The sequence below is a fragment of the Amborella trichopoda genome, chromosome 3 (genome assembly GCF_054954075.1).
Source record: "Amborella trichopoda isolate Santa Cruz 75 chromosome 3, AtrichopodaSantaCruz75HAP2 v2.0, whole genome shotgun sequence".
NCBI lineage: Eukaryota > Viridiplantae > Streptophyta > Magnoliopsida > Amborellales > Amborellaceae > Amborella > Amborella trichopoda.
Window position 1 is genome coordinate 14598718 of NC_142338.1, and position 18268 is coordinate 14616985.

The window sequence follows — 18268 nt, forward strand, 5'->3', positions numbered from 1 at the left end:
CCTTGCATGAGATTGTGGGTTATGGGTCTCATTGGTATGATTTGAGAAGATAATCAAGGTTCGCGGTTGCTATGTCGGGTGGAATGCCCTGACAATCACTTTTCTTGACCCACTGGTACCAATCAAGTTTTAGAAATTTTTATTTTCAATTAAAAAAATGTTTCTGTGAGTTTTAGAATATTTGGAACTTTTAAAATCATTGATGTATGAAACCCTAAAAGGGTTGTGTTAAAATTTCTATAAACTCTTGGGGCCATTGTTTTTTAATAGGACCCATGTAGGGGGGCTAATGGCTGAGCTACCACATGTAGGGGCTTAGCTCCCACATGTGAGGGACCCACATGGGTTGGGACGTGAGGCCCACATGGGCCACACAGCCCATACTAGGTGGAACGCCCCATATGGATGATGAGGTTTCCCGCTTGTTTCATAAACCTCTTTAGGAGACTTTGTCAGAATATCTTTTTAAGATTTTGTTGGAGAGAATCTTGAGAAAAACTTTGAGAAAGATTTGTGAGCATATTTTGTGGCAGTAAAGAATATTTTGTGTTTGAAAATATTCTTTCAATAGACTTTGAATTCCTACAATCGCTTTGTGAGAGAAAAGGAAATTGTAGTCAAAATAGAAGATGAGATTTGACTGATGTTGTCCTAGGTTGACTAGAAGTGGACTCACCTCATAGATTACCTAGGTGTCCTATGGTTAAGAGGAATCCTAATTCAGATGGGCATATTTAGACTTCCTTGGAAGCTATAAATAGAGGGCAGCCCACCACATTCTAACCACTTGAGTTTTCTTAGCTCCTCACCCCCACCCCCCCCTCCCCCCTTAAGAGCATGGTACATACCACCCTAGTTAACTTGGGGTGGAACAGCCACCTATAGGCAAGACAAAGGGGCATGCCCAACGCACTTTGTAAAGGGAGGTGCCATTAAGGTGGCATGCCGAAATAGTCTCAAAGGGTTATAGAAAACCCTAGATCTAGCCTATGCTCTCAAAACTCCAAATCTGCAAAAGGCATTGCCTAAGGAGCTTCTCAACTAAGAGAATTTAGCATGGCCAATAGGATTAGAGTGCACCATTGGTCAGGAAATTAGGTGTGGGGTGTGTCAAGTCCTAAGGAGGTGACCCGAGGCAAGTCATAATTAAAATTTTCAGGTATTAAAATTTTCAGTTAAAATTTGTATTCAGCCCTTGAATTGAGTCATATTTATTTGGCAGTAAATAGAAAGATACTTGGTTGTATTTAGGGTTGTTTTCTTATTTAAAGCATTATTTTGTGGCTCTTGTAATTGGAATTCAGTTATATTAATATAAAAAAAAGAGAGAAGGTTTCTTTTATTTTATGGAATAAAATTCCACATAGCCGCTGCTTTCAAATGCTATTGCAAAGTTTGCTAAAAAGAAGAGATAAAAAGTGCTTAAACAAATTCTCATGCACTAGTTTCATAATGAGTAGACATGATTTAACAGGCTGTTCAGTCCTCTTGCCTTTGGCATTGCTCTTCTGATAGTTAGGCTTAAAAAAAAAAATTCCATTGGTGGAAAATACTAATATGTTTTGTCTGTATCTTTCATATTCTGAAATTGGGGCCATCAACTGCAGTCTGTTGAGATAGAGATTGGGGATGATCAATATGTGGGAATGCCATTTGTTCTTCAATCTGGTGGACAATGGATCAAAAGCAATGACTCTGACTTTTATATTGAACTTGGTGTTGGAAAGGAAAAGAAGGTCAGTTCTACATTATCTTCAACAATCAAATTTCAAGGTTTAAGAGCTTTAATTCAGTCCATGTCTTATGGCATCTTGTTGAACATACATTTCTCTTTGTTGTGGTTATGTTTAGAAGGATGCTGGAAATGGTGAAGGGACTGCAAAGGCATTGTTGGATAGAATATCAGAATTGGAGAGTGATGCTGAACGGTCCTTTATGCACAGGTTAGTTCTTTTTACACTATTGAGGTTCTTAATCATTCTAGTGCGGTGCATGGTACTTGTACTTATTTTTGTTGGTGCATTGTTTTTGCAATATCTCATGTTTGACGAAGTTTGATGCTAGTGATGGCCTCTGCTGCTTTCTTTGATCTATGTTAATAAAACACTGTTCATCCTGCGCCAATTTTTTAGTGTCATGTATGTCAAAGGCTAAACTATGTTAACCAAATGGGATCAGAATACTCCAACATCACTTTGTAGAAGGCAAAGCTTTTGAAGGTCATAAGATGGATTCATATGAAATGAGTGATAATACAAAATAGTTGCTTCAATAATTAAAAAGTACATAATAAGTTGCTGAACAATCTAATATGAATATCTATAAAACTTCAGCCGTGTGTTGTGGCACTTTATGCTGGAGAAATTTATTCCTATTGCTATTTTGAAGAGAGACTGGAGGGGTGGTGAACGGATCCCAATGTTCAACTCGTATCAAGTTGTCCAGAGTTTAGAAACTTGAACAAAAACTCGTTTCAAGTTTCTCAAACTTGGAAAGTGAACTCGACTCACAGAGTCCCCAAGTTTCACTTGAAAATTAAACTTTGGCCAAGTTTTTGTGGTTTTAAAATAAATAATACCACAATTAACACCAAAAGATAGAGTGCTTTATGGTAGCATGAATTTTCCAATTTAACTTGGTTCAAGGTTCGATTCCAGCTATTAGCATAATTGCTTCTTCTTTTTTTCCAATTTTGAAAAACTCACGTGTATTGGCTCAGTTATGGCTATGACTGGGTTCGAGTTTTCAAACATCGATGTTTATATCTAAATTGCACAGCTTTGCTCTAGGGTCTGGACCCTAATGGACCACCACCTACATTGACACCCATAAGGTCTTCACTGGGGTTAAAGTTTCAGGAAACGAGAATAGGTATGACTTGCAAATATTTTCCTTTCTACATTCCATAGGCTTGGTGTTTGAGTATGGCACATGTTAGGATTAAGGTCATCTGGATATAATATGAAGTGTGTATGAAAGGGCTAAGCCAAACATACTTCTTACACTTGTCAAGAAGTTGGGAATGTATATGTAAATATTATTTCAGGAATGCTCTGGATGTAGGTTTCAAAAGGAAAAACAATTACGAAAAGTTTAGAACTCATGTCTTGTGAATTTACGTGATATTAGAAATACGGATGCCGATAAATACAAAAAGTGGATTAAAATTAATACATATATCGTATTTTTAAATCACATTTATGCTTTCTCAAGATTACAGATCGAATGGAATCAACTGATTTTTTAAAAAACTCAGCCCACTATGATCCTTGATACAAAATTGTTTATGTGTTTGTATATAGTATATTATTTAATTAGGTGTCATTACGACGGAGAGACAGAGAGAGAGCTCTACGGTGGTGCATGATGGGAGATCTGTGGTCTTGATGTGACTCCTTCTCTTCTCCTCTCTTCCATGTGACTCCATTTTGGATCAAGGCAATGTAAATCTATACCAGACTGCTTATTTTATCAGGGGGTTTAGTTTTTTTTATCTTTTTATGGAAAACTTGTTGTTTGATTCTATTATTACCTAAAAAGTCAATTGACTTTTGAAGATAAAATAGAGAAACTTGCAGTAATATCCCATATAATTAGTCTTACTAAAAATGTCCACAGATATTACATTTTACTCTCATGTTGCCTTTTTTGTGCTCTCACAGTTTTTCCAAAATACCCCGATTTGGAACTATTAATTCTTCGCTCATTATAAGGACAAACTGGTTTGGACTGCTTCTTGCAAGGAATCAAACCATCAAGAATAATTAGTTCCGGATTGCTCATGGTAAGGAGTCAAAGTGTTCCTCCCTTTCGATCCTTCATAGATGGAAGGATAGATCAAATCTTGGTTTGGAACTATCAGTTTCAATCAATTCACTGAAATTCCAATGAGTGGGCTGGAACTAATAGTTCCGAATTTGGGGTCAAATCAAAAGCACGAAAAAAAGGACATGAATGTAAAATGTAAACTATGGGGGACATGACAATATTAGTTTGGTTTTATGCTAGGGAGGTCAACAATTGAGGCTATTTTTCTACTTAGGCAACTGACTGAGAAGTTTAAGGAGCAGGAAAAAAGACATCCACACGGTCTTATTGATTTAGGGAAAGTATATGATAGGGTACTTAGAAATTTCATTTGGAGGGTATTGGAAAAGAAAAGAGTTTCTAGAGGCTATATAGACATGGTGAGAGATATTTACGAGCGAGTGCTAACTAGTGTGAGGATAATTAACGGAGAGACAAGTGAGCTTTCAGTGACAATAAACTTACATCAAGGGTCAGCGCTGAGCCCATGTCTTTGTTTTGGTTATGGACAAGTTAATTAGGCACCTACAAGATGAAGTATTGTGGTGTATGTTGTTTGCGGATGACAGTTTTGATTGATGAGACTATAAGCACTGTCAATGCAAAATTAACTAGCCTAATAAAGCATATGTCGACTGCAAGTTTAGTAGTAATAGGAGTAAAAACGAGAAGTAGTTAAGTTTGATGCTTAATAAATAACTAAAAAAGATTATTTTCAATGTCCTGGATCAATAATCTAGGAGAATGGAGAGATTGAGGAGGATGATACACATAAAATTAGAGCCAGGTGGGCAAAGTGGAGATGTGGATCTGGAATTTTATGTGATTGCCGAATACCAATAAAACTTAAAGGGAAGTTCTATAGGACAGTTGTAAGACTAGTCGTGTTTTATAGGATAGAATGTTAAGCGGTCAAGAAGTAACATACCCATAGGAGAGTATAGCTGAGACGAGGATATTGACATGGATGAGTGACAAGACAAGGATAGAATTCAGAATAAGTAAATTCGAGGGAATTTAAGTGTAACTTCAATTGGCGATAAGATGATGGAAAGTAGACTTAAGTGGGTTGGCCATGTGTAGCTTAGACCTAATACAACACTGGTTAGAGATGCAATTTGGTTCAAGTGGAGGGCCCTAAAAAGACGAAGGGAAGGCTCAAAAGGTTGTGAGAAAAGATACAATGACTTATAGACATACTGAGGGTATGACCTTGATAAAGCAAAAATGGCGGAATAGGATTTTCATGTAGCCGACCCCAAATAGTCGGAATAAGGCTCGGATGATGATGATGATGGGGGAAATTTTTTAAATAAAACTAATTATAAAGAATATTATCATAAACTTCTGGAAAAAATGAAAGTAATATTGCTTGAGGATTTTGAATGTTTTTTTGTAGACTGGCTTTTGAGCAACTTTTTGTTCAATGGGAAACAAATTTGATGGGTAAAATGAATTACAATCATATCAAGCTTATTATGTTGCGCCTTAAAGAGCTAAATGCACTTTATAATTTTATGTAAGATGCAGAGATTCATGGGGTAACAATGAATCATCAATAAGGGCATACATTTTTCTGCTGTGGATAGTTCTAGGAAGAATTTGGTTCAGAATAAATTTGCTGAATATCCTGAATTTGTCCATTTCACAAATTGAATTGATTATTGTGCACATTTCATGCGATCTTATGTGTTCAGCTTTGGTTCTTTTTTCTTAGTTGCTTTAAATGAGAGACTAAATGTTTTAGAGACTTGATCTCGTCTTCATTTTGGTAACGTGATTCTTATTTATGGAAAATTGATGCTTTTGGTGTTCTTTATAGAAGAACAAACGGTTTCATATTTGCTTGTGATGATGTTTAAATGTTTAGAAAACTTGTGGTTCTTTTTCTTAGTTCTTTCCAGATTATATTGATTTCACCTGAATTCCTTTTAGCAATGAGTGTCTATCATTTTAAAAAGATGGTCTGTTATTTGAAGCATATGGTGACTGTGATATACTATGTTGTTGCAGATTTAACATTGCAACAGATTTAACAGAATGGGCTAAAGATCAAGGGGAACTAGGTCTAGCCGGACTTCTTGTATGGATGAGATTTATGGCAACACGACAACTCACATGGAATAGAAACTATAATGTGAAGCCACGGTATGTTCACTTGATGTTGAGCTACTAGATTATTTCTCTTTCTTGATGGATAGAAAGTGTCTTATTTAGTCTACATTATTATTGAGTTTCATGCTTGTATTCTTCTCCATTCCTAGTACCATTTCATGAAGAGGTGATTAATTTTTTTTTTAGCAAAAGTTGAGAGTGAAAGGAACTATGCATGTCATGATATGCATGGTTTATCTCTGGTGACTCGTATTCCACTTGTAGTACCTCTAGCTACATAATATAATGTATATTCTTGTTGGGTCATTGGGGTCAATGCTGTAATTATTGTGCTAAACTAAGTATGAGAGTTTGTTGTTCCCACCAATATGTTGTGGTTTGAGTCTTGAAGTAAAGATTGCCACAAATGGAAATAAATCCTTTGGTCGGAAGTAGTTGTGACCTTGATGCGGGGAAAAATAATTAAAATAAACATAATAATAAAGGGTGAGAATATACCCTCTCTCTGGATTTCCCAAAAGATTTTTTCACAATACCCAAATTCTTTACTCAAATCCAATTTTCTCCTTAACTCTCTCTCTCTCACTCCCATGTAAATCTCTATTTCCATCTATCTCTCTAAAGCTCTTGTTATCCTCTCTTTCTAAAAGATAATAAAAGATAATTTCTACTTATCTTAAAAGATAAGCTATTTCCTAAACCAAAAGATAGGCCTCGACAACTCACACATATTCAAACTCACGCACAAAATGCTCCCACCTAACTTATCCCAGTGCACATCCTATTCTTAAGAAAAATAAAGAAGAAATAATAATAACACTAAAATTTTGAATTTTCCTAATTTTTTATCTGCATCATTCTTCCCGGGTTGGGAGAAGTTTGACATCGAGCTTATCGAGCTCAAATCTTTTAGAGGCCTCCTCAAAAGTTGGTGATGAAATCCCACCATTCTCCTTGCTAAAATGATCCAACTGAGAAGACACTTGGAATACAATTTGTAAAGGAATTTTGAATTATCAAACTCTGGAAAACCACACTAAATCTTGAATTCTCCTTTGATATCAAAGGATGGTATTTGACGTACCGCAACTAGTATATTTTCTTCTTCATAATTGTTAACATCTGTTGCACTGATAGTTACCTCTTCATGTTCTTCTTGCTCTTCCTCTGATTGCAATCTATCAAATAGATCTCTTAGACTTTGTTCTATAAATTTGCTATTATGCTCTATTAGGTCATTTTTTAGTCTCTCAAATCTTTGATCTAGAGGCTCCATGACTAGATCATCTCTTATTTGTGCTGAGCACGGATTTGAGGCAGGGAAAAATAACTAAAATAAAAATAATAATAAAGGGTAGGAGAATATACCCTCTCTTTGGGTCTAGAAGGGAATCCACCCCAAAAGATCTTCTCACAGACCCAAATTCTTTACTCAAATTCATTCCTCTCCTTATCTCTCTCTCTTTCTCTCTCTCTCTCTCTTTCTCTCTCTCTCTCTCTTTCTCTCTCTCTCTCTCTCTCATTCCCACGTAAATTTCTATTTTCGTCTCTCTAAATCTCGTGTTATCATCTCTTTCTAAAAAACAATAAAAGTTAATTTCTATTTATCTGAAAAGATAAGCTATTTCCTAAACCAAAAAATAAGCCTTCCTGGGTGATAACTCACGCCTATATTAAAACTCATGCACAAAATCCTCCCACCTATACTAAAACTCATGTACAAAATCCTCCCACCTAACTTATCCTAGCGTACTTCTTATTCTTAAAAAAATAAAGAAAAATAATAATAACTCTAAAATTTTGAATTTTCTTAATTTGTTAGCTGCATCATTCTCCTCAGGTTGGGAGAAGCTCAACTTCGAGCTTATCGAGCTCAAATCTTTTAGAAGTCTTCTCAAAAGTTGGTGATGAAGTCCAACCATTCTCCTTGCTAAAATGATCCAACTGAGAAGACACTTGGAGTACAATTTGAACTACTGAACTCTAGAAAACCACACTGAATATGGAATTCTCCTTCGATATCAAAGGGTGGTATTTCACGTACCGCAACTATTATATTTTCTTTTTCATAATTGTCAATATCTTTGCATTGATAGTTACTTTTTCATGTTCTTCTCCTCTTCCTCCGATTGCAATTTGTGAAATAGATCTCGTAGACGTTTTTCTATAAATTTGCTAATACGCTCTACTAGGTTGTCTTTGAGTCTCTCAAATCTTTGATCTAGACGCTCCATAACTAGATCATCAGTTAGTTGTGCTGAGCACGGTTCTCAAAGCTTTGATACCAACTGATACAAGAAAAAATAATTAAAATAAAAATAATAATGAAGAGTGAGAGAATATACCCTCTCTCTAAATCTCATGTTATCCTCTCTTTCTAAATGTTAATAAAAGATAATTTATACTTATCTTAAAAGATAAGCTATTTCCTAAACCAAAAGATAAGCCTTCCTGGGTGACAATTCATGCCCCTACTAAAACTCTCGCACAAAATCGTCCCACCTAACTTATCCCAACGCACTTCCTATCCTTAAGAAAAATAAACAAAAACAAATAAAAATACTAATACTAAAATTTTGAATTTTCCTAATTTTCTGTCGGCATCAGACCTCCTTCCTTGTGGATAGTTTACGGTCATAACCTTCCAGCATTTTCCTTCGTTCATTCATTTTCTTTTAATCGAATGTAAGATGGCTTCTTTAGTGCACTTCTTCATTTGGATGAGAAAAAAGTGGTGGAACTTTCTATGCTCCTTTTTCTGGAGAGAAATAAAGGTCATTCACTCACATATAAGATAATTCAAATTCTGAGGGCCAGAGTTTTCTTTTGTAAGACTCGGCCTCTCCATATTTTTGGTTGATACTACTAAGCTCTTTCTGCCATACGCTTTAGATGGTGCATAATTTTTATGGGTCTTGATTCTTCAGGTTATATTACAGATTTGTTTTCTTGAATGAATATTTCCCTCCCATTTATAAATTCCTGATACTGTTCAATTCTTCTATGATTACAGTGAGATCAGTAAAGCTCAAGATAATCTTACAGACTCACTTCAAAGAATATATCAAAGTTATCCTCAGTACAGGGAGATTGTGCGAATGATCATGTCAACAGTAGGCCGCGGTGGAGAAGGGGATGTTGGCCAACGTATTCGGGATGAAATATTGGTGATCCAGGTATATGTATGTAGTTTACTATCCTTGCAATGTGAAAGCGATAAAAAAAGTATCTGAAACATCAATTTTCTTTTTCGCCTGAGCAGAGAAACAACGATTGCAAGGGTGGAATGATGGAGGAATGGCATCAAAAGCTTCATAACAATACCAGTCCAGATGATGTTGTAATTTGTCAGGTACTTGTGTTTTAATTTGTCTCAACCCATTTTATTTTCATGTAGATAACTATATCAATTTCGTTTTGGCAGGCACTAATTGATTATATCAGTAGTGACTTTGATATAAGTGCTTACTGGAACACCCTCAACTCCAATGGTATCACAAAAGAACGCCTTCTAAGCTATGATCGTGGAATTCATTCTGAACCACACTTTCGAAGAGACCAGAAGGAGGGTCTTCTACGTGATTTAGGAAATTATTTGAGAACATTGAAGGTTGGTATTTAACATGTTCTTCATGACATGGTGGTCACTATCTGACAGTTTATTAAAACATGAGGCCTTTTGCAGGGTTTTTGTAGTCTGCACAGTTGGTATTTAACATGTTCTTCATGACATACTCTTGGTGGTCACTATCTGACAGTTTATTAAGACATGAGGCCTTTTGCAGGGTTTTTGTAGTCTGCACAGAGTTGGATGTATTATTTATATGCATGAAGTTTCTTCTTGAATTTTTCAAATTGGTTTATTTAATTATATTTGCGAACCTACTGAAGCAGTCAATTAAAGTGGAGGATGTCCCCAGGAGATTAATGTTATGGTACTGGATCTGTAGTAGTGTTTTTACTGAGTCAGGTTATTCCAATCCTGACCTTGAGCTAATGAGAGGCTATCAGTTGTCCACTATCATAACCATTTCCCGTACTTTTGTGATCCAATAAGAATAGTTTCTTTCTTTGCATTTCCATGTCTAGTGAATTAGTTCTTATCTAGTAGACTGGGGAATTAATAGCATGAATCATTATAAGAAACAAATGTAGGAAATGATGGCCGAGGATGCATAGGTGCAGAATTATGAATCCTTGATGGGATTCCCAATTTAAGTTCATTAATTTTTGAGACATACATCGCATCTTGAAATTTGATGTAAGTGTAGTATCCTTGGATACTACACTTACAAAAACTTGGTGAAAAGTGAAAAGGAGCCATGTCTTGCTTTCATTTTTCAACTAGAGACCATATGATTCAAACACGTTACCTAGCTGTCAAGGCTTAATGGTCCATGCCACAAAGGGTTGTGGCATCTGTATCCTTAATCTTTAAGGACAATTAGATGTACTCTGGTTCTTTATGGTCAAATTATATTTTAACATGAAATTTTTATAATCTGTACCTAGAATGTAATCTTGTTGATATGAGCTCATTTGACTGACTGGGCTCCTACTTTCCCCTTCAGATTGATGTGTTTGCATAATAGCATTGCTAGGTGCAAATTTATCTGTGATAATCTTAGAATCCATGATGCTTCAATATATTCCTACAGTGAAAATCAAGCTTTGAAATCTTGAACATGCTCTCAGACTAGGCCAATTTCATAAATTCTACAAAATATCAGATTTGTATTATGAGGTAATGATTCTTTGGTGATGAACTTTTCAGGCGGTGCACTCAGGTGCAGATCTTCAGTCTGCAATTGCAACATGTATGGGTTATAGTGCGCAGGTACTGTAGTTACAATCTGATCAATGACTTTTTGGAAATCTATATGCCTTTTATATCTATGAAATTGTGATTTCTTCAGGGTCAAGGCTTCATGGTTGGAGTTGAGGTCCATCCTATCTCTGGGTTGCCATCTGGATTCCCTGTAAGTATCCTTAAATATATCAGTGAAACAACTCCCCCCTTCTCCCTCTCCCCGTCCCCAACAAAAGAAAAAAAGAGTAGATGTAACTATCTTTTTGATAAATGGTAGTGAAAGTCATTAACTTTAATAATGTAACATTTCTTTGAAATAGAAATCAAATTATTTCTCAGTTGGGGAAACTAATTCAAGTATGGGTTCTTATTGGCAAACAGGAACTTCTGCAATTCATTCTTCATCATGTTGAAGATAAACAGGTTGAACCTCTGCTTGAGGTGAGTGTCAAGAATTCATATACTTGATTGTAGTGATAGTCCTGGTTCACTTAATGTACATGTGAATCAACTAGAGAAACTTCTTGGGGTTTTTATGCTTCCAACAGCAACAATAACTCTTAACACTTATTTTAAAAGAACATGGCACATGGCAGGGTTTGCTGGAAGCACGTGTTGAGCTTCGTCCTTTGCTTCTTAGATCCCATGATCGTCTTAAGGATCTTATATTTTTGGATCTTGCTTTGGATTCTACTGTTAGAACAGCCATTGAAAGGGGATATGAGGAGTTGAATAATGCTGAACCACAAGTACATATTTTAATCTCTTTTATGCAGTTTTCTATGAGTTTGTTATTTCTTTCCATAGTTTACATCTCAATTAACCTGAAAGAAATATCGCTGAAGATTTTTCTAACTTTATATACACAGATTTATCTATCTTTATATACTAACAAAATAGACCTGCAGATTTTTAATCTGTTTCTTCTTCTGGTTGCAGAAAATTATGCATTTTATAGCACTAGTTCTCGAGAATTTGGTACTCTCATCAGACAGTAATGAGGATCTTATCTACTGCTTGAAGGTACATATTAGTGTGGTTGAGTTAATTTAGTTATGTTTGCTATTTTCGTAAGTACTTTATTTCTTACGCAATGGCATAAGATTGACTATCCATGCATCATGGACTGTGGACAAAATGGACATATGAAAATTGCATCCACATATGACAATTGCATTATGTAGCTTATAATAGTCAGTTATGATCCAATGCTTGTAATCTCTAATTTGTAACTTTTTCTTAGGAGGCAAACAACTTCACAGAAATTTTCTTTCTTGTATTATGGAAGTTGTTACAACTCATTGAGAGAAAAGAAAATGTTTTGTCACTAAGTGATAAAACTGTTGCTTTTTTTTCTTTTCCCCTTCCAATATCATTAGTTGTCATTATAGATATTGTGGTTACTTAGATAAAGGAAGATACATACACTGTGCATGGCCTTCCTAAATGTATCACATTAATCAGAAGGATTTGATTGTGAATTCAGCATAAATCTAAGTGTAATTTAGACTTGAATTCTGCAATGCCACAGAATGGAGCATAAGTTCATGAGCGACTGTGATTTTAAGTGAATACTGAATTATCTGTCTAGCTGATCCGAAAATGATTCATTTATTGTTGACTTCTGAAATGTAGCAACTCCATTTTGTTGTCATTTTGAGTAACTAGAGTAAACAACTCTCAGTTGTTAGTTCATCAAGCCGTTTCACTCCCCGACGGGACCAGTTTGGTATTAACTCTGTGACGATTAAGTTCTTTATGAAATGGGCTAAGCCAGTTGCCTCTAGTAATTCGACTTGCTACTTCTGAAATTATGGAAGTCATAACTTCACCTATTTTCTATTTCAGCATGCATTTGGAAAAATATTTGTCTGACTTTGTCCAGTGATTCTTCTGTTTGTCAATTTATTGTCTTCTAGTCTATGCATTTATCCTGATCTTGTGTGTCTTTTCGTAGGAATGGAATTATACCCTCCAGATGTCCAAGTCCCAAGATGACCATTGGGCACTATATGCAAAGTCTGTTCTTGATAGGAGCCGACTTGCTCTCACAAGTAAGGCAGAGCACTACCAGAGAATTCTGCAACCTTCTGCTGAGTATCTTGGATCATTACTTGGGGTTGACAAGTGGGCAGTATGTCTTCCCGTTTCTGAGATAGTTTTATCCCCTTATGATCATTTTGGCTCTTAGCTGTAACCTATCATTTCTTTGTGTAAAACGATCGTTCCAATGTGTACATGCGATGCAGGTAAGCATATTTACTGAAGAGATCATCCGAGCTGGATCGGCTGCTTCCCTATCATTGCTTCTTAATCGACTTGACCCCATTCTTAGAGAGACTGCTCATCTTGGCAGGTTGATTATCAGTGCATTTTTTATCAAAACTTGGCAAGCAAAGTCTTTAATGATGAGCTTATGCGAAGAAACTAATAAGCTTAGCACCAAATGTTTCCTAATTATAGAAAGATATGCACCCCATAGGGCATTCCTTGGTTTGTTAGCCTTGTTTTTATGTTTTATTGAGTCATGCCATGCTGAACAGTTGGCAGGTGATAAGTCCAGTTGAAGTGATTGGCTATGTTGTTATTGTCAATGAGTTGCTTGCTGTTCAGAATGTATCATATGAACGGCCAACAGTTTTGGTGTCGAAAAGAGTGAAGGGAGAGGAAGAAATTCCAGATGGTACTGTTGCTGTGTTAACGCCTGACATGCCAGATATCCTATCTCATGTTTCAGTGCGAGCAAGAAATAGCAAGGTGGGAAATTTGGTAGCGTCTACAATGATGTGTTAGATAGTTCTTTTTTACTTGTTTTATATGTTGATTTGATTCACAATTACACAATTATATAACTTTGGTTTGACCATGGGGAATGGAATGCCAAGTGACCATGAACGAGTTCAGTATGTTCTTTTTCTGAAATCCGATGCTTTGGCAGGTTTGTTTCGCAACATGTTTCGATCCCAATATTCTTAGTGATCTTCAGTCAAAAGAAGGGAAGCTAATAAGAGTAAAGCCAACATCTTCTGATCTTATTTACAGGCAAGTCCATGCTTTAAGCTTTGAAAACATAACGTTTTCTCTGCCCAAATTATGAGTTCTATCACACTTTGTGCCTTCGTCGTTTTCCTTGATTGGTAAGAGTTGGGTGTGGCACAAATGCATCCCAATATTCCACCCTTCCTGCTGATAACTTACATAGGCACGCATACAATCAGAGTTCTGATGGAGTGCGTTCCACCTATACTTGTTAACTGCCACTCATCGGTGTTTTCTTTTTCCAACTAGAAAAATTCAAAAGAACCTTTCACTTAAATCTCCAGAAATCAGCTTACCTCAATTTTTTTTTTTTTGTACCATAGTGAGGTCAAGGAAACTGAAACGTTGAATGGAAGTCCACTTACTGCAAAGGTTGAAGAGTCATCACCAGCAATAACTATAGCCAGAAAAGAGTTTGCCGGTAGATATGCAATATCTTCTGATGAGTTTTCTCCTGAAATGGTTAGTTGCTCTTGCATAGTAACGCTTTCTTCAAGGATCCTCCTTGCATTTGTTTTATCTAGAATTACCATAATGACAGTACGCTTGGATTTGTGGTTTCTTGTGCATGTGTGTTACTGGTGGAGCGCATTGTGCTTTGGGTTTCAGATTTATCCTCCACAAAGTCTTACTATGAAATTTCAACATTTTCCAGGTCGGAGCTAAATCTCGTAACATATCATATTTGAAAGGCAAAGTCCCCTCCTGGGTCGGACTTCCGACATCAGTTGCTCTCCCATTTGGAGTGTTTGAAAAAGTTCTTTCGAAAGATTCAAACAAGGTCTTCATCTTGACCTCAGCACTGCATATTCCACTGTCTGTGTTGTGGCCAGATCTTGCCTTATATAAATGCATTTAGTTTTCCTTTTTTGTATTATTTCTTAGTCTAGTGGATTCATTTTCATGCGCCTTCTTATTCTTTCGGTAGCATTTAGCATTTCTTGATAGCTTTTTTTTGTCTTGAATTCATGAACGATGCATGAGATTATGGTTGTCTATCTTATTATGAAACTGTTTGGACTTTGAACCTTGCAGAATGTAGCTGAAAAAATCGAGGTACTTAAGAAAAGATTGCAAGGAGGAGAATTCTCTGCATTACATGACATCCGGGAAACAGTGTTGCAGCTCACTGCATCGCCTCAATTGGTAGGCTATTTTTCTTATTGGCCAACAGAAGCAATTTTCTTGGGATATATATCCATGAAGTGCATATTATTCTTGAAAGTTTTATATGACCCGAAAGGGTATGAAATCTATAAAGATATATGGGTAATTTTCTAAAGCTAAACAAGAAACCTTAGGATCTATTGTCAGCTTCCTAACTTCTTTGTTACGGTAGTGAATATATATGTAATGGATTCATGTTGTCTCCAGGTTCAAGAGCTGAAGGACAAGATGAAAAGTGCTGGTATGCCTTGGCCTGGTGATGAAGGTGAGCAGAGATGGCAGCAAGCATGGATGGCAATAAAGAAGGTCAGAGTTGTGAAAGTTGTCTTTGTTGTACATTGGCTACAAGAATAACCTTTATCAACCTAGTTAATGATGTTCTTTCTTTTTCATAATAACAAACATTGTTTTAAAAGATTTCGTAAAGACAAACTTTTTTAAATGTGTATACTATATCTATTTCATGCTTTGCCATTATTACACATTGTGATTGAGGTTAATAAATTTTTGATATCAGGAAGTTCTTAAAAATAAATTGTGCTTGATTCTGGGCGACATAATACTTCACACAGCTTTTCGAAACGTAGTGTATAGGTTGTTTGTTTCGCATATATTTCTGGTTCTTCAGTGATTCTTTAGCTCAGAGCGTTCAGAGTATTTTGTTTTTAGTTTAATAAATGTTTTCAGAAAATCAAAGATTTTTCTTTTGGTAGTTACGCATCACCTTCCTACTACGAGGAATTTTTTCTGTCTTGTTCTTCTTATTTTTCTAAGTTGAGTGAAATCATACTGATTTGGACTTATGGATGGGTTTTCACTCATTTCAGATGGGTTTGTAAAAATTACTAAACTGCCCTTGTTTATTCCAACAAACTACCATGAGAACCCAAAAAGTTTTTGTTTGCTAGACAACTGAAGCACCCTTGGCTTTTAGGGAATGTCTGGAACTCATTCATAAAATTGTAGTGAATGCATTTCTTTACCTATAAAAACTTAGAGACACCAGCAGTCATTTGAGACTAATGAAAGTTAAAGCTTTAACAGTCCCTGTTTTTTGTCTGTCTTGGTGCATGTGATCATAGTACCATATGAAAAAACTTACTATTGGGATTCTAGCTTATTTATGTGAGACTTTAGCTCATGGAAACATTACAGCTTAGGGATACATTGTCTTCATTTCTGTAAATAGGAGCAGTCAAATGGCAAATTCTACTTGTATTCATATGCAGACTCCTTTCCTTTGTTGAGACCAGGTTTGGGCTTCTAAGTGGAATGAAAGAGCATATTTCAGCACCCGTAAAGCAAAACTTGATCATAACTATCTTTGTATGGCTGTTCTCGTTCAAGAAATTATTAGTGCCGATTATGCATTTGTAATACATACAATCAACCCATCGTCCAGGGATTCTTCAGAGATATATGCTGAGGTGAATACTGTCTATTGTTCAAATTGATGGTATCTTTTGAATGTGATTGCATGATGGGTTGATATTCAAGTCTAATGGCCATTTATAGGTGGTGAAAGGGCTAGGAGAAACTCTTGTGGGAGCTTATCCTGGGCGCGCTTTGAGTTATGTTTGTAAGAAGACCAACCTAGACTCTCCAAAGGTGAGATTTATTTTTCTTAATTCCTGAATGGTGAGATCAAGCTTTTGACATGATCTGTAGAAAGTGATTTGCACCAAAAGCTGAAATAAGAATAGAGTTTTGTGTGTGTGTGTGGGGCCAGTGTGCACGTGAGACTGTGTTATGTACTGAACAACAGAAAGCTAAAATGAAAATGGAACTCTCTCGCTCTCTCCTGCCCTCTGTGTGCCTGTGTGTGTGTATATTTGTGTGTGCGTGCGCGTGCGCATGCATGAGCGAGAGAGCAAGGTCATGTGATTCTTAGAAGTTTAAATGTTAATCAACGAAAATTGGCTGTGTGAAGATAAATTTGGAAATGTAGAGAAAATTAAACGGTGCTCAGAAATATTGGGTAAATTAAAAGACATCCATAATATTTTAATACAAAACTATTTGTGAGAAATTGAAGACAAGATCAGGATTATGTGCGGAACAAATGGAATACTTACAATGGTTTTATCTTATGAGGCATTTAGTCGAGTTCTTGATATATGCCCACTTTGAACTAGGATAATCATTTGTTGTTTCTGATTAACTTCATTCCTGCAGTTCTTAATATGCTTCCTTACCATGTTGACAATCTTATCAAACTAATTTGGAATATGTTATTTCTAGATATTGGGTTACCCAAGCAAGCCAATTGGTCTTTTTATAAAACGATCCATCATCTTTCGGTCTGATTCAAATGGTGAAGATCTCGAGGGTTATGCTGGTGCTGGCCTTTATGACAGGTGACTATTAGATTTTTGTTGCATATATTCTCACAACAATTACTATGGAACTCAAAACTAGTATCCCTCCTTGTGTAAGCTAAGAAAGTAATGTTAAAATAAAACGGTTCTGACAAAATTACACCTGACAACTATAATAGGTATGACTGGAAAATTGAAAATTGTCCTTCCAAAAAATAATGCAGACAGGAAAAAAGAGAATCGGATGCATACACAAACCAATGGCGTGTAGTATATAGTACACCATGGTGACATCTGCCATCCATTTCTGATCACCGACACTGGACATTTTCATAACTGGTGAATTTTGTTCTCCAGAATTACAGTTAACAACCAATGTCCATTATCGGCAATAGACAGTGGATGGTTGTCTATCCTGTGGTGTAGGTATATAGTACGGCTTCCAGGCAAAATTAAAACTGGGTACAATCATGGTATCTGTCAGTTTCCATGTGGGGCTCCTCTGCCTTAACCTTCAATCATGGGTCCACTAATAGATAGTCAATCCAGCCTTCATGCTTCATACCGTAGTCCATGGGATTATGGTATACTCTCCCCTATCTTTTCAATTTAACTTTTTCTGAAAGCACTTTATTTTATGAGCAGTGTCCCAATGGATGAGGAAGAGAAGGTAGTGCTTGATTACTCTACCGACCGCCTATTGGTGGACCCTGGCTTTCGGAATTCAATCCTCTCGAGCATAGCCAAGGCCGGTAGTGCCATCGAAGAGCTCTATGGTTCCCCCCAAGATATTGAGGGTGTTGTTAAAGATGGCAAAATCTTTGTCGTCCAAACGAGGCCACAGGTGTAATACTAATATTGTTCTTCAATTTCAAAAAATGCTTGTTATTGTTTCAACTGTACCATAGGGGAAGCAGATTCATATTCCGAGTACTTATTGTCTAATACATTGAAGTTAAAATGAAACAAATATAATTGTAGTTCAGTTTAAATGAGAAACTGATTTCTTAAA

The 18268-nt window shown here is 36.2% G+C and overlaps 1 protein-coding gene across 8 annotated transcripts in view; it reads left to right on the forward strand.

Moving 5' to 3' along the window:
- SEX1 (Pyruvate phosphate dikinase, PEP/pyruvate binding domain-containing protein) overlaps positions 1-18268 on the forward strand; it is a 40672-nt gene extending 22404 nt beyond the window's left edge. For 2 of the 8 annotated variants that reach the window (XR_016053129.1, XR_016053130.1), the window contains exons 12-26: positions 1608-1736; positions 1852-1943; positions 5821-5955; positions 8936-9098; positions 9185-9274; positions 9347-9532; positions 10697-10759; positions 10839-10901; positions 11114-11173; positions 11312-11481; positions 11672-11755; positions 12690-12866; positions 12982-13088; positions 13276-13489; positions 13671-13724. Coding sequence is in view for 6 of the 8 variants with exons in the window: in XM_088863589.1 (XP_088719715.1) it covers positions 1608-1736; positions 1852-1943; positions 5821-5955; positions 8936-9098; positions 9185-9274; positions 9347-9532; positions 10697-10759; positions 10839-10901; positions 11114-11173; positions 11329-11481; positions 11672-11755; positions 12690-12866; positions 12982-13088; positions 13276-13489; positions 13671-13778; positions 14099-14233; positions 14427-14552; positions 14807-14917; positions 15146-15244; positions 16192-16365; positions 16454-16546; positions 17180-17295; positions 17902-18106 (2883 nt within the window). In the remaining 2 variants the exon portion in view is untranslated. Of the gene's footprint in view, positions 1-1607; positions 1737-1851; positions 1944-5820; positions 5956-8935; positions 9099-9184; positions 9275-9346; positions 9533-10696; positions 10760-10838; positions 10902-11113; positions 11174-11311; positions 11482-11671; positions 11756-12689; positions 12867-12981; positions 13089-13275; positions 13490-13670; positions 13865-14098; positions 14234-14426; positions 14553-14806; positions 14918-15145; positions 15245-16191; positions 16366-16453; positions 16547-17179; positions 17296-17901 lie in introns of those variants that run through there. The other 6 variants (XM_020665155.2, XM_088863585.1, XM_088863587.1 and 3 more) reach the window with 4 other exon arrangements.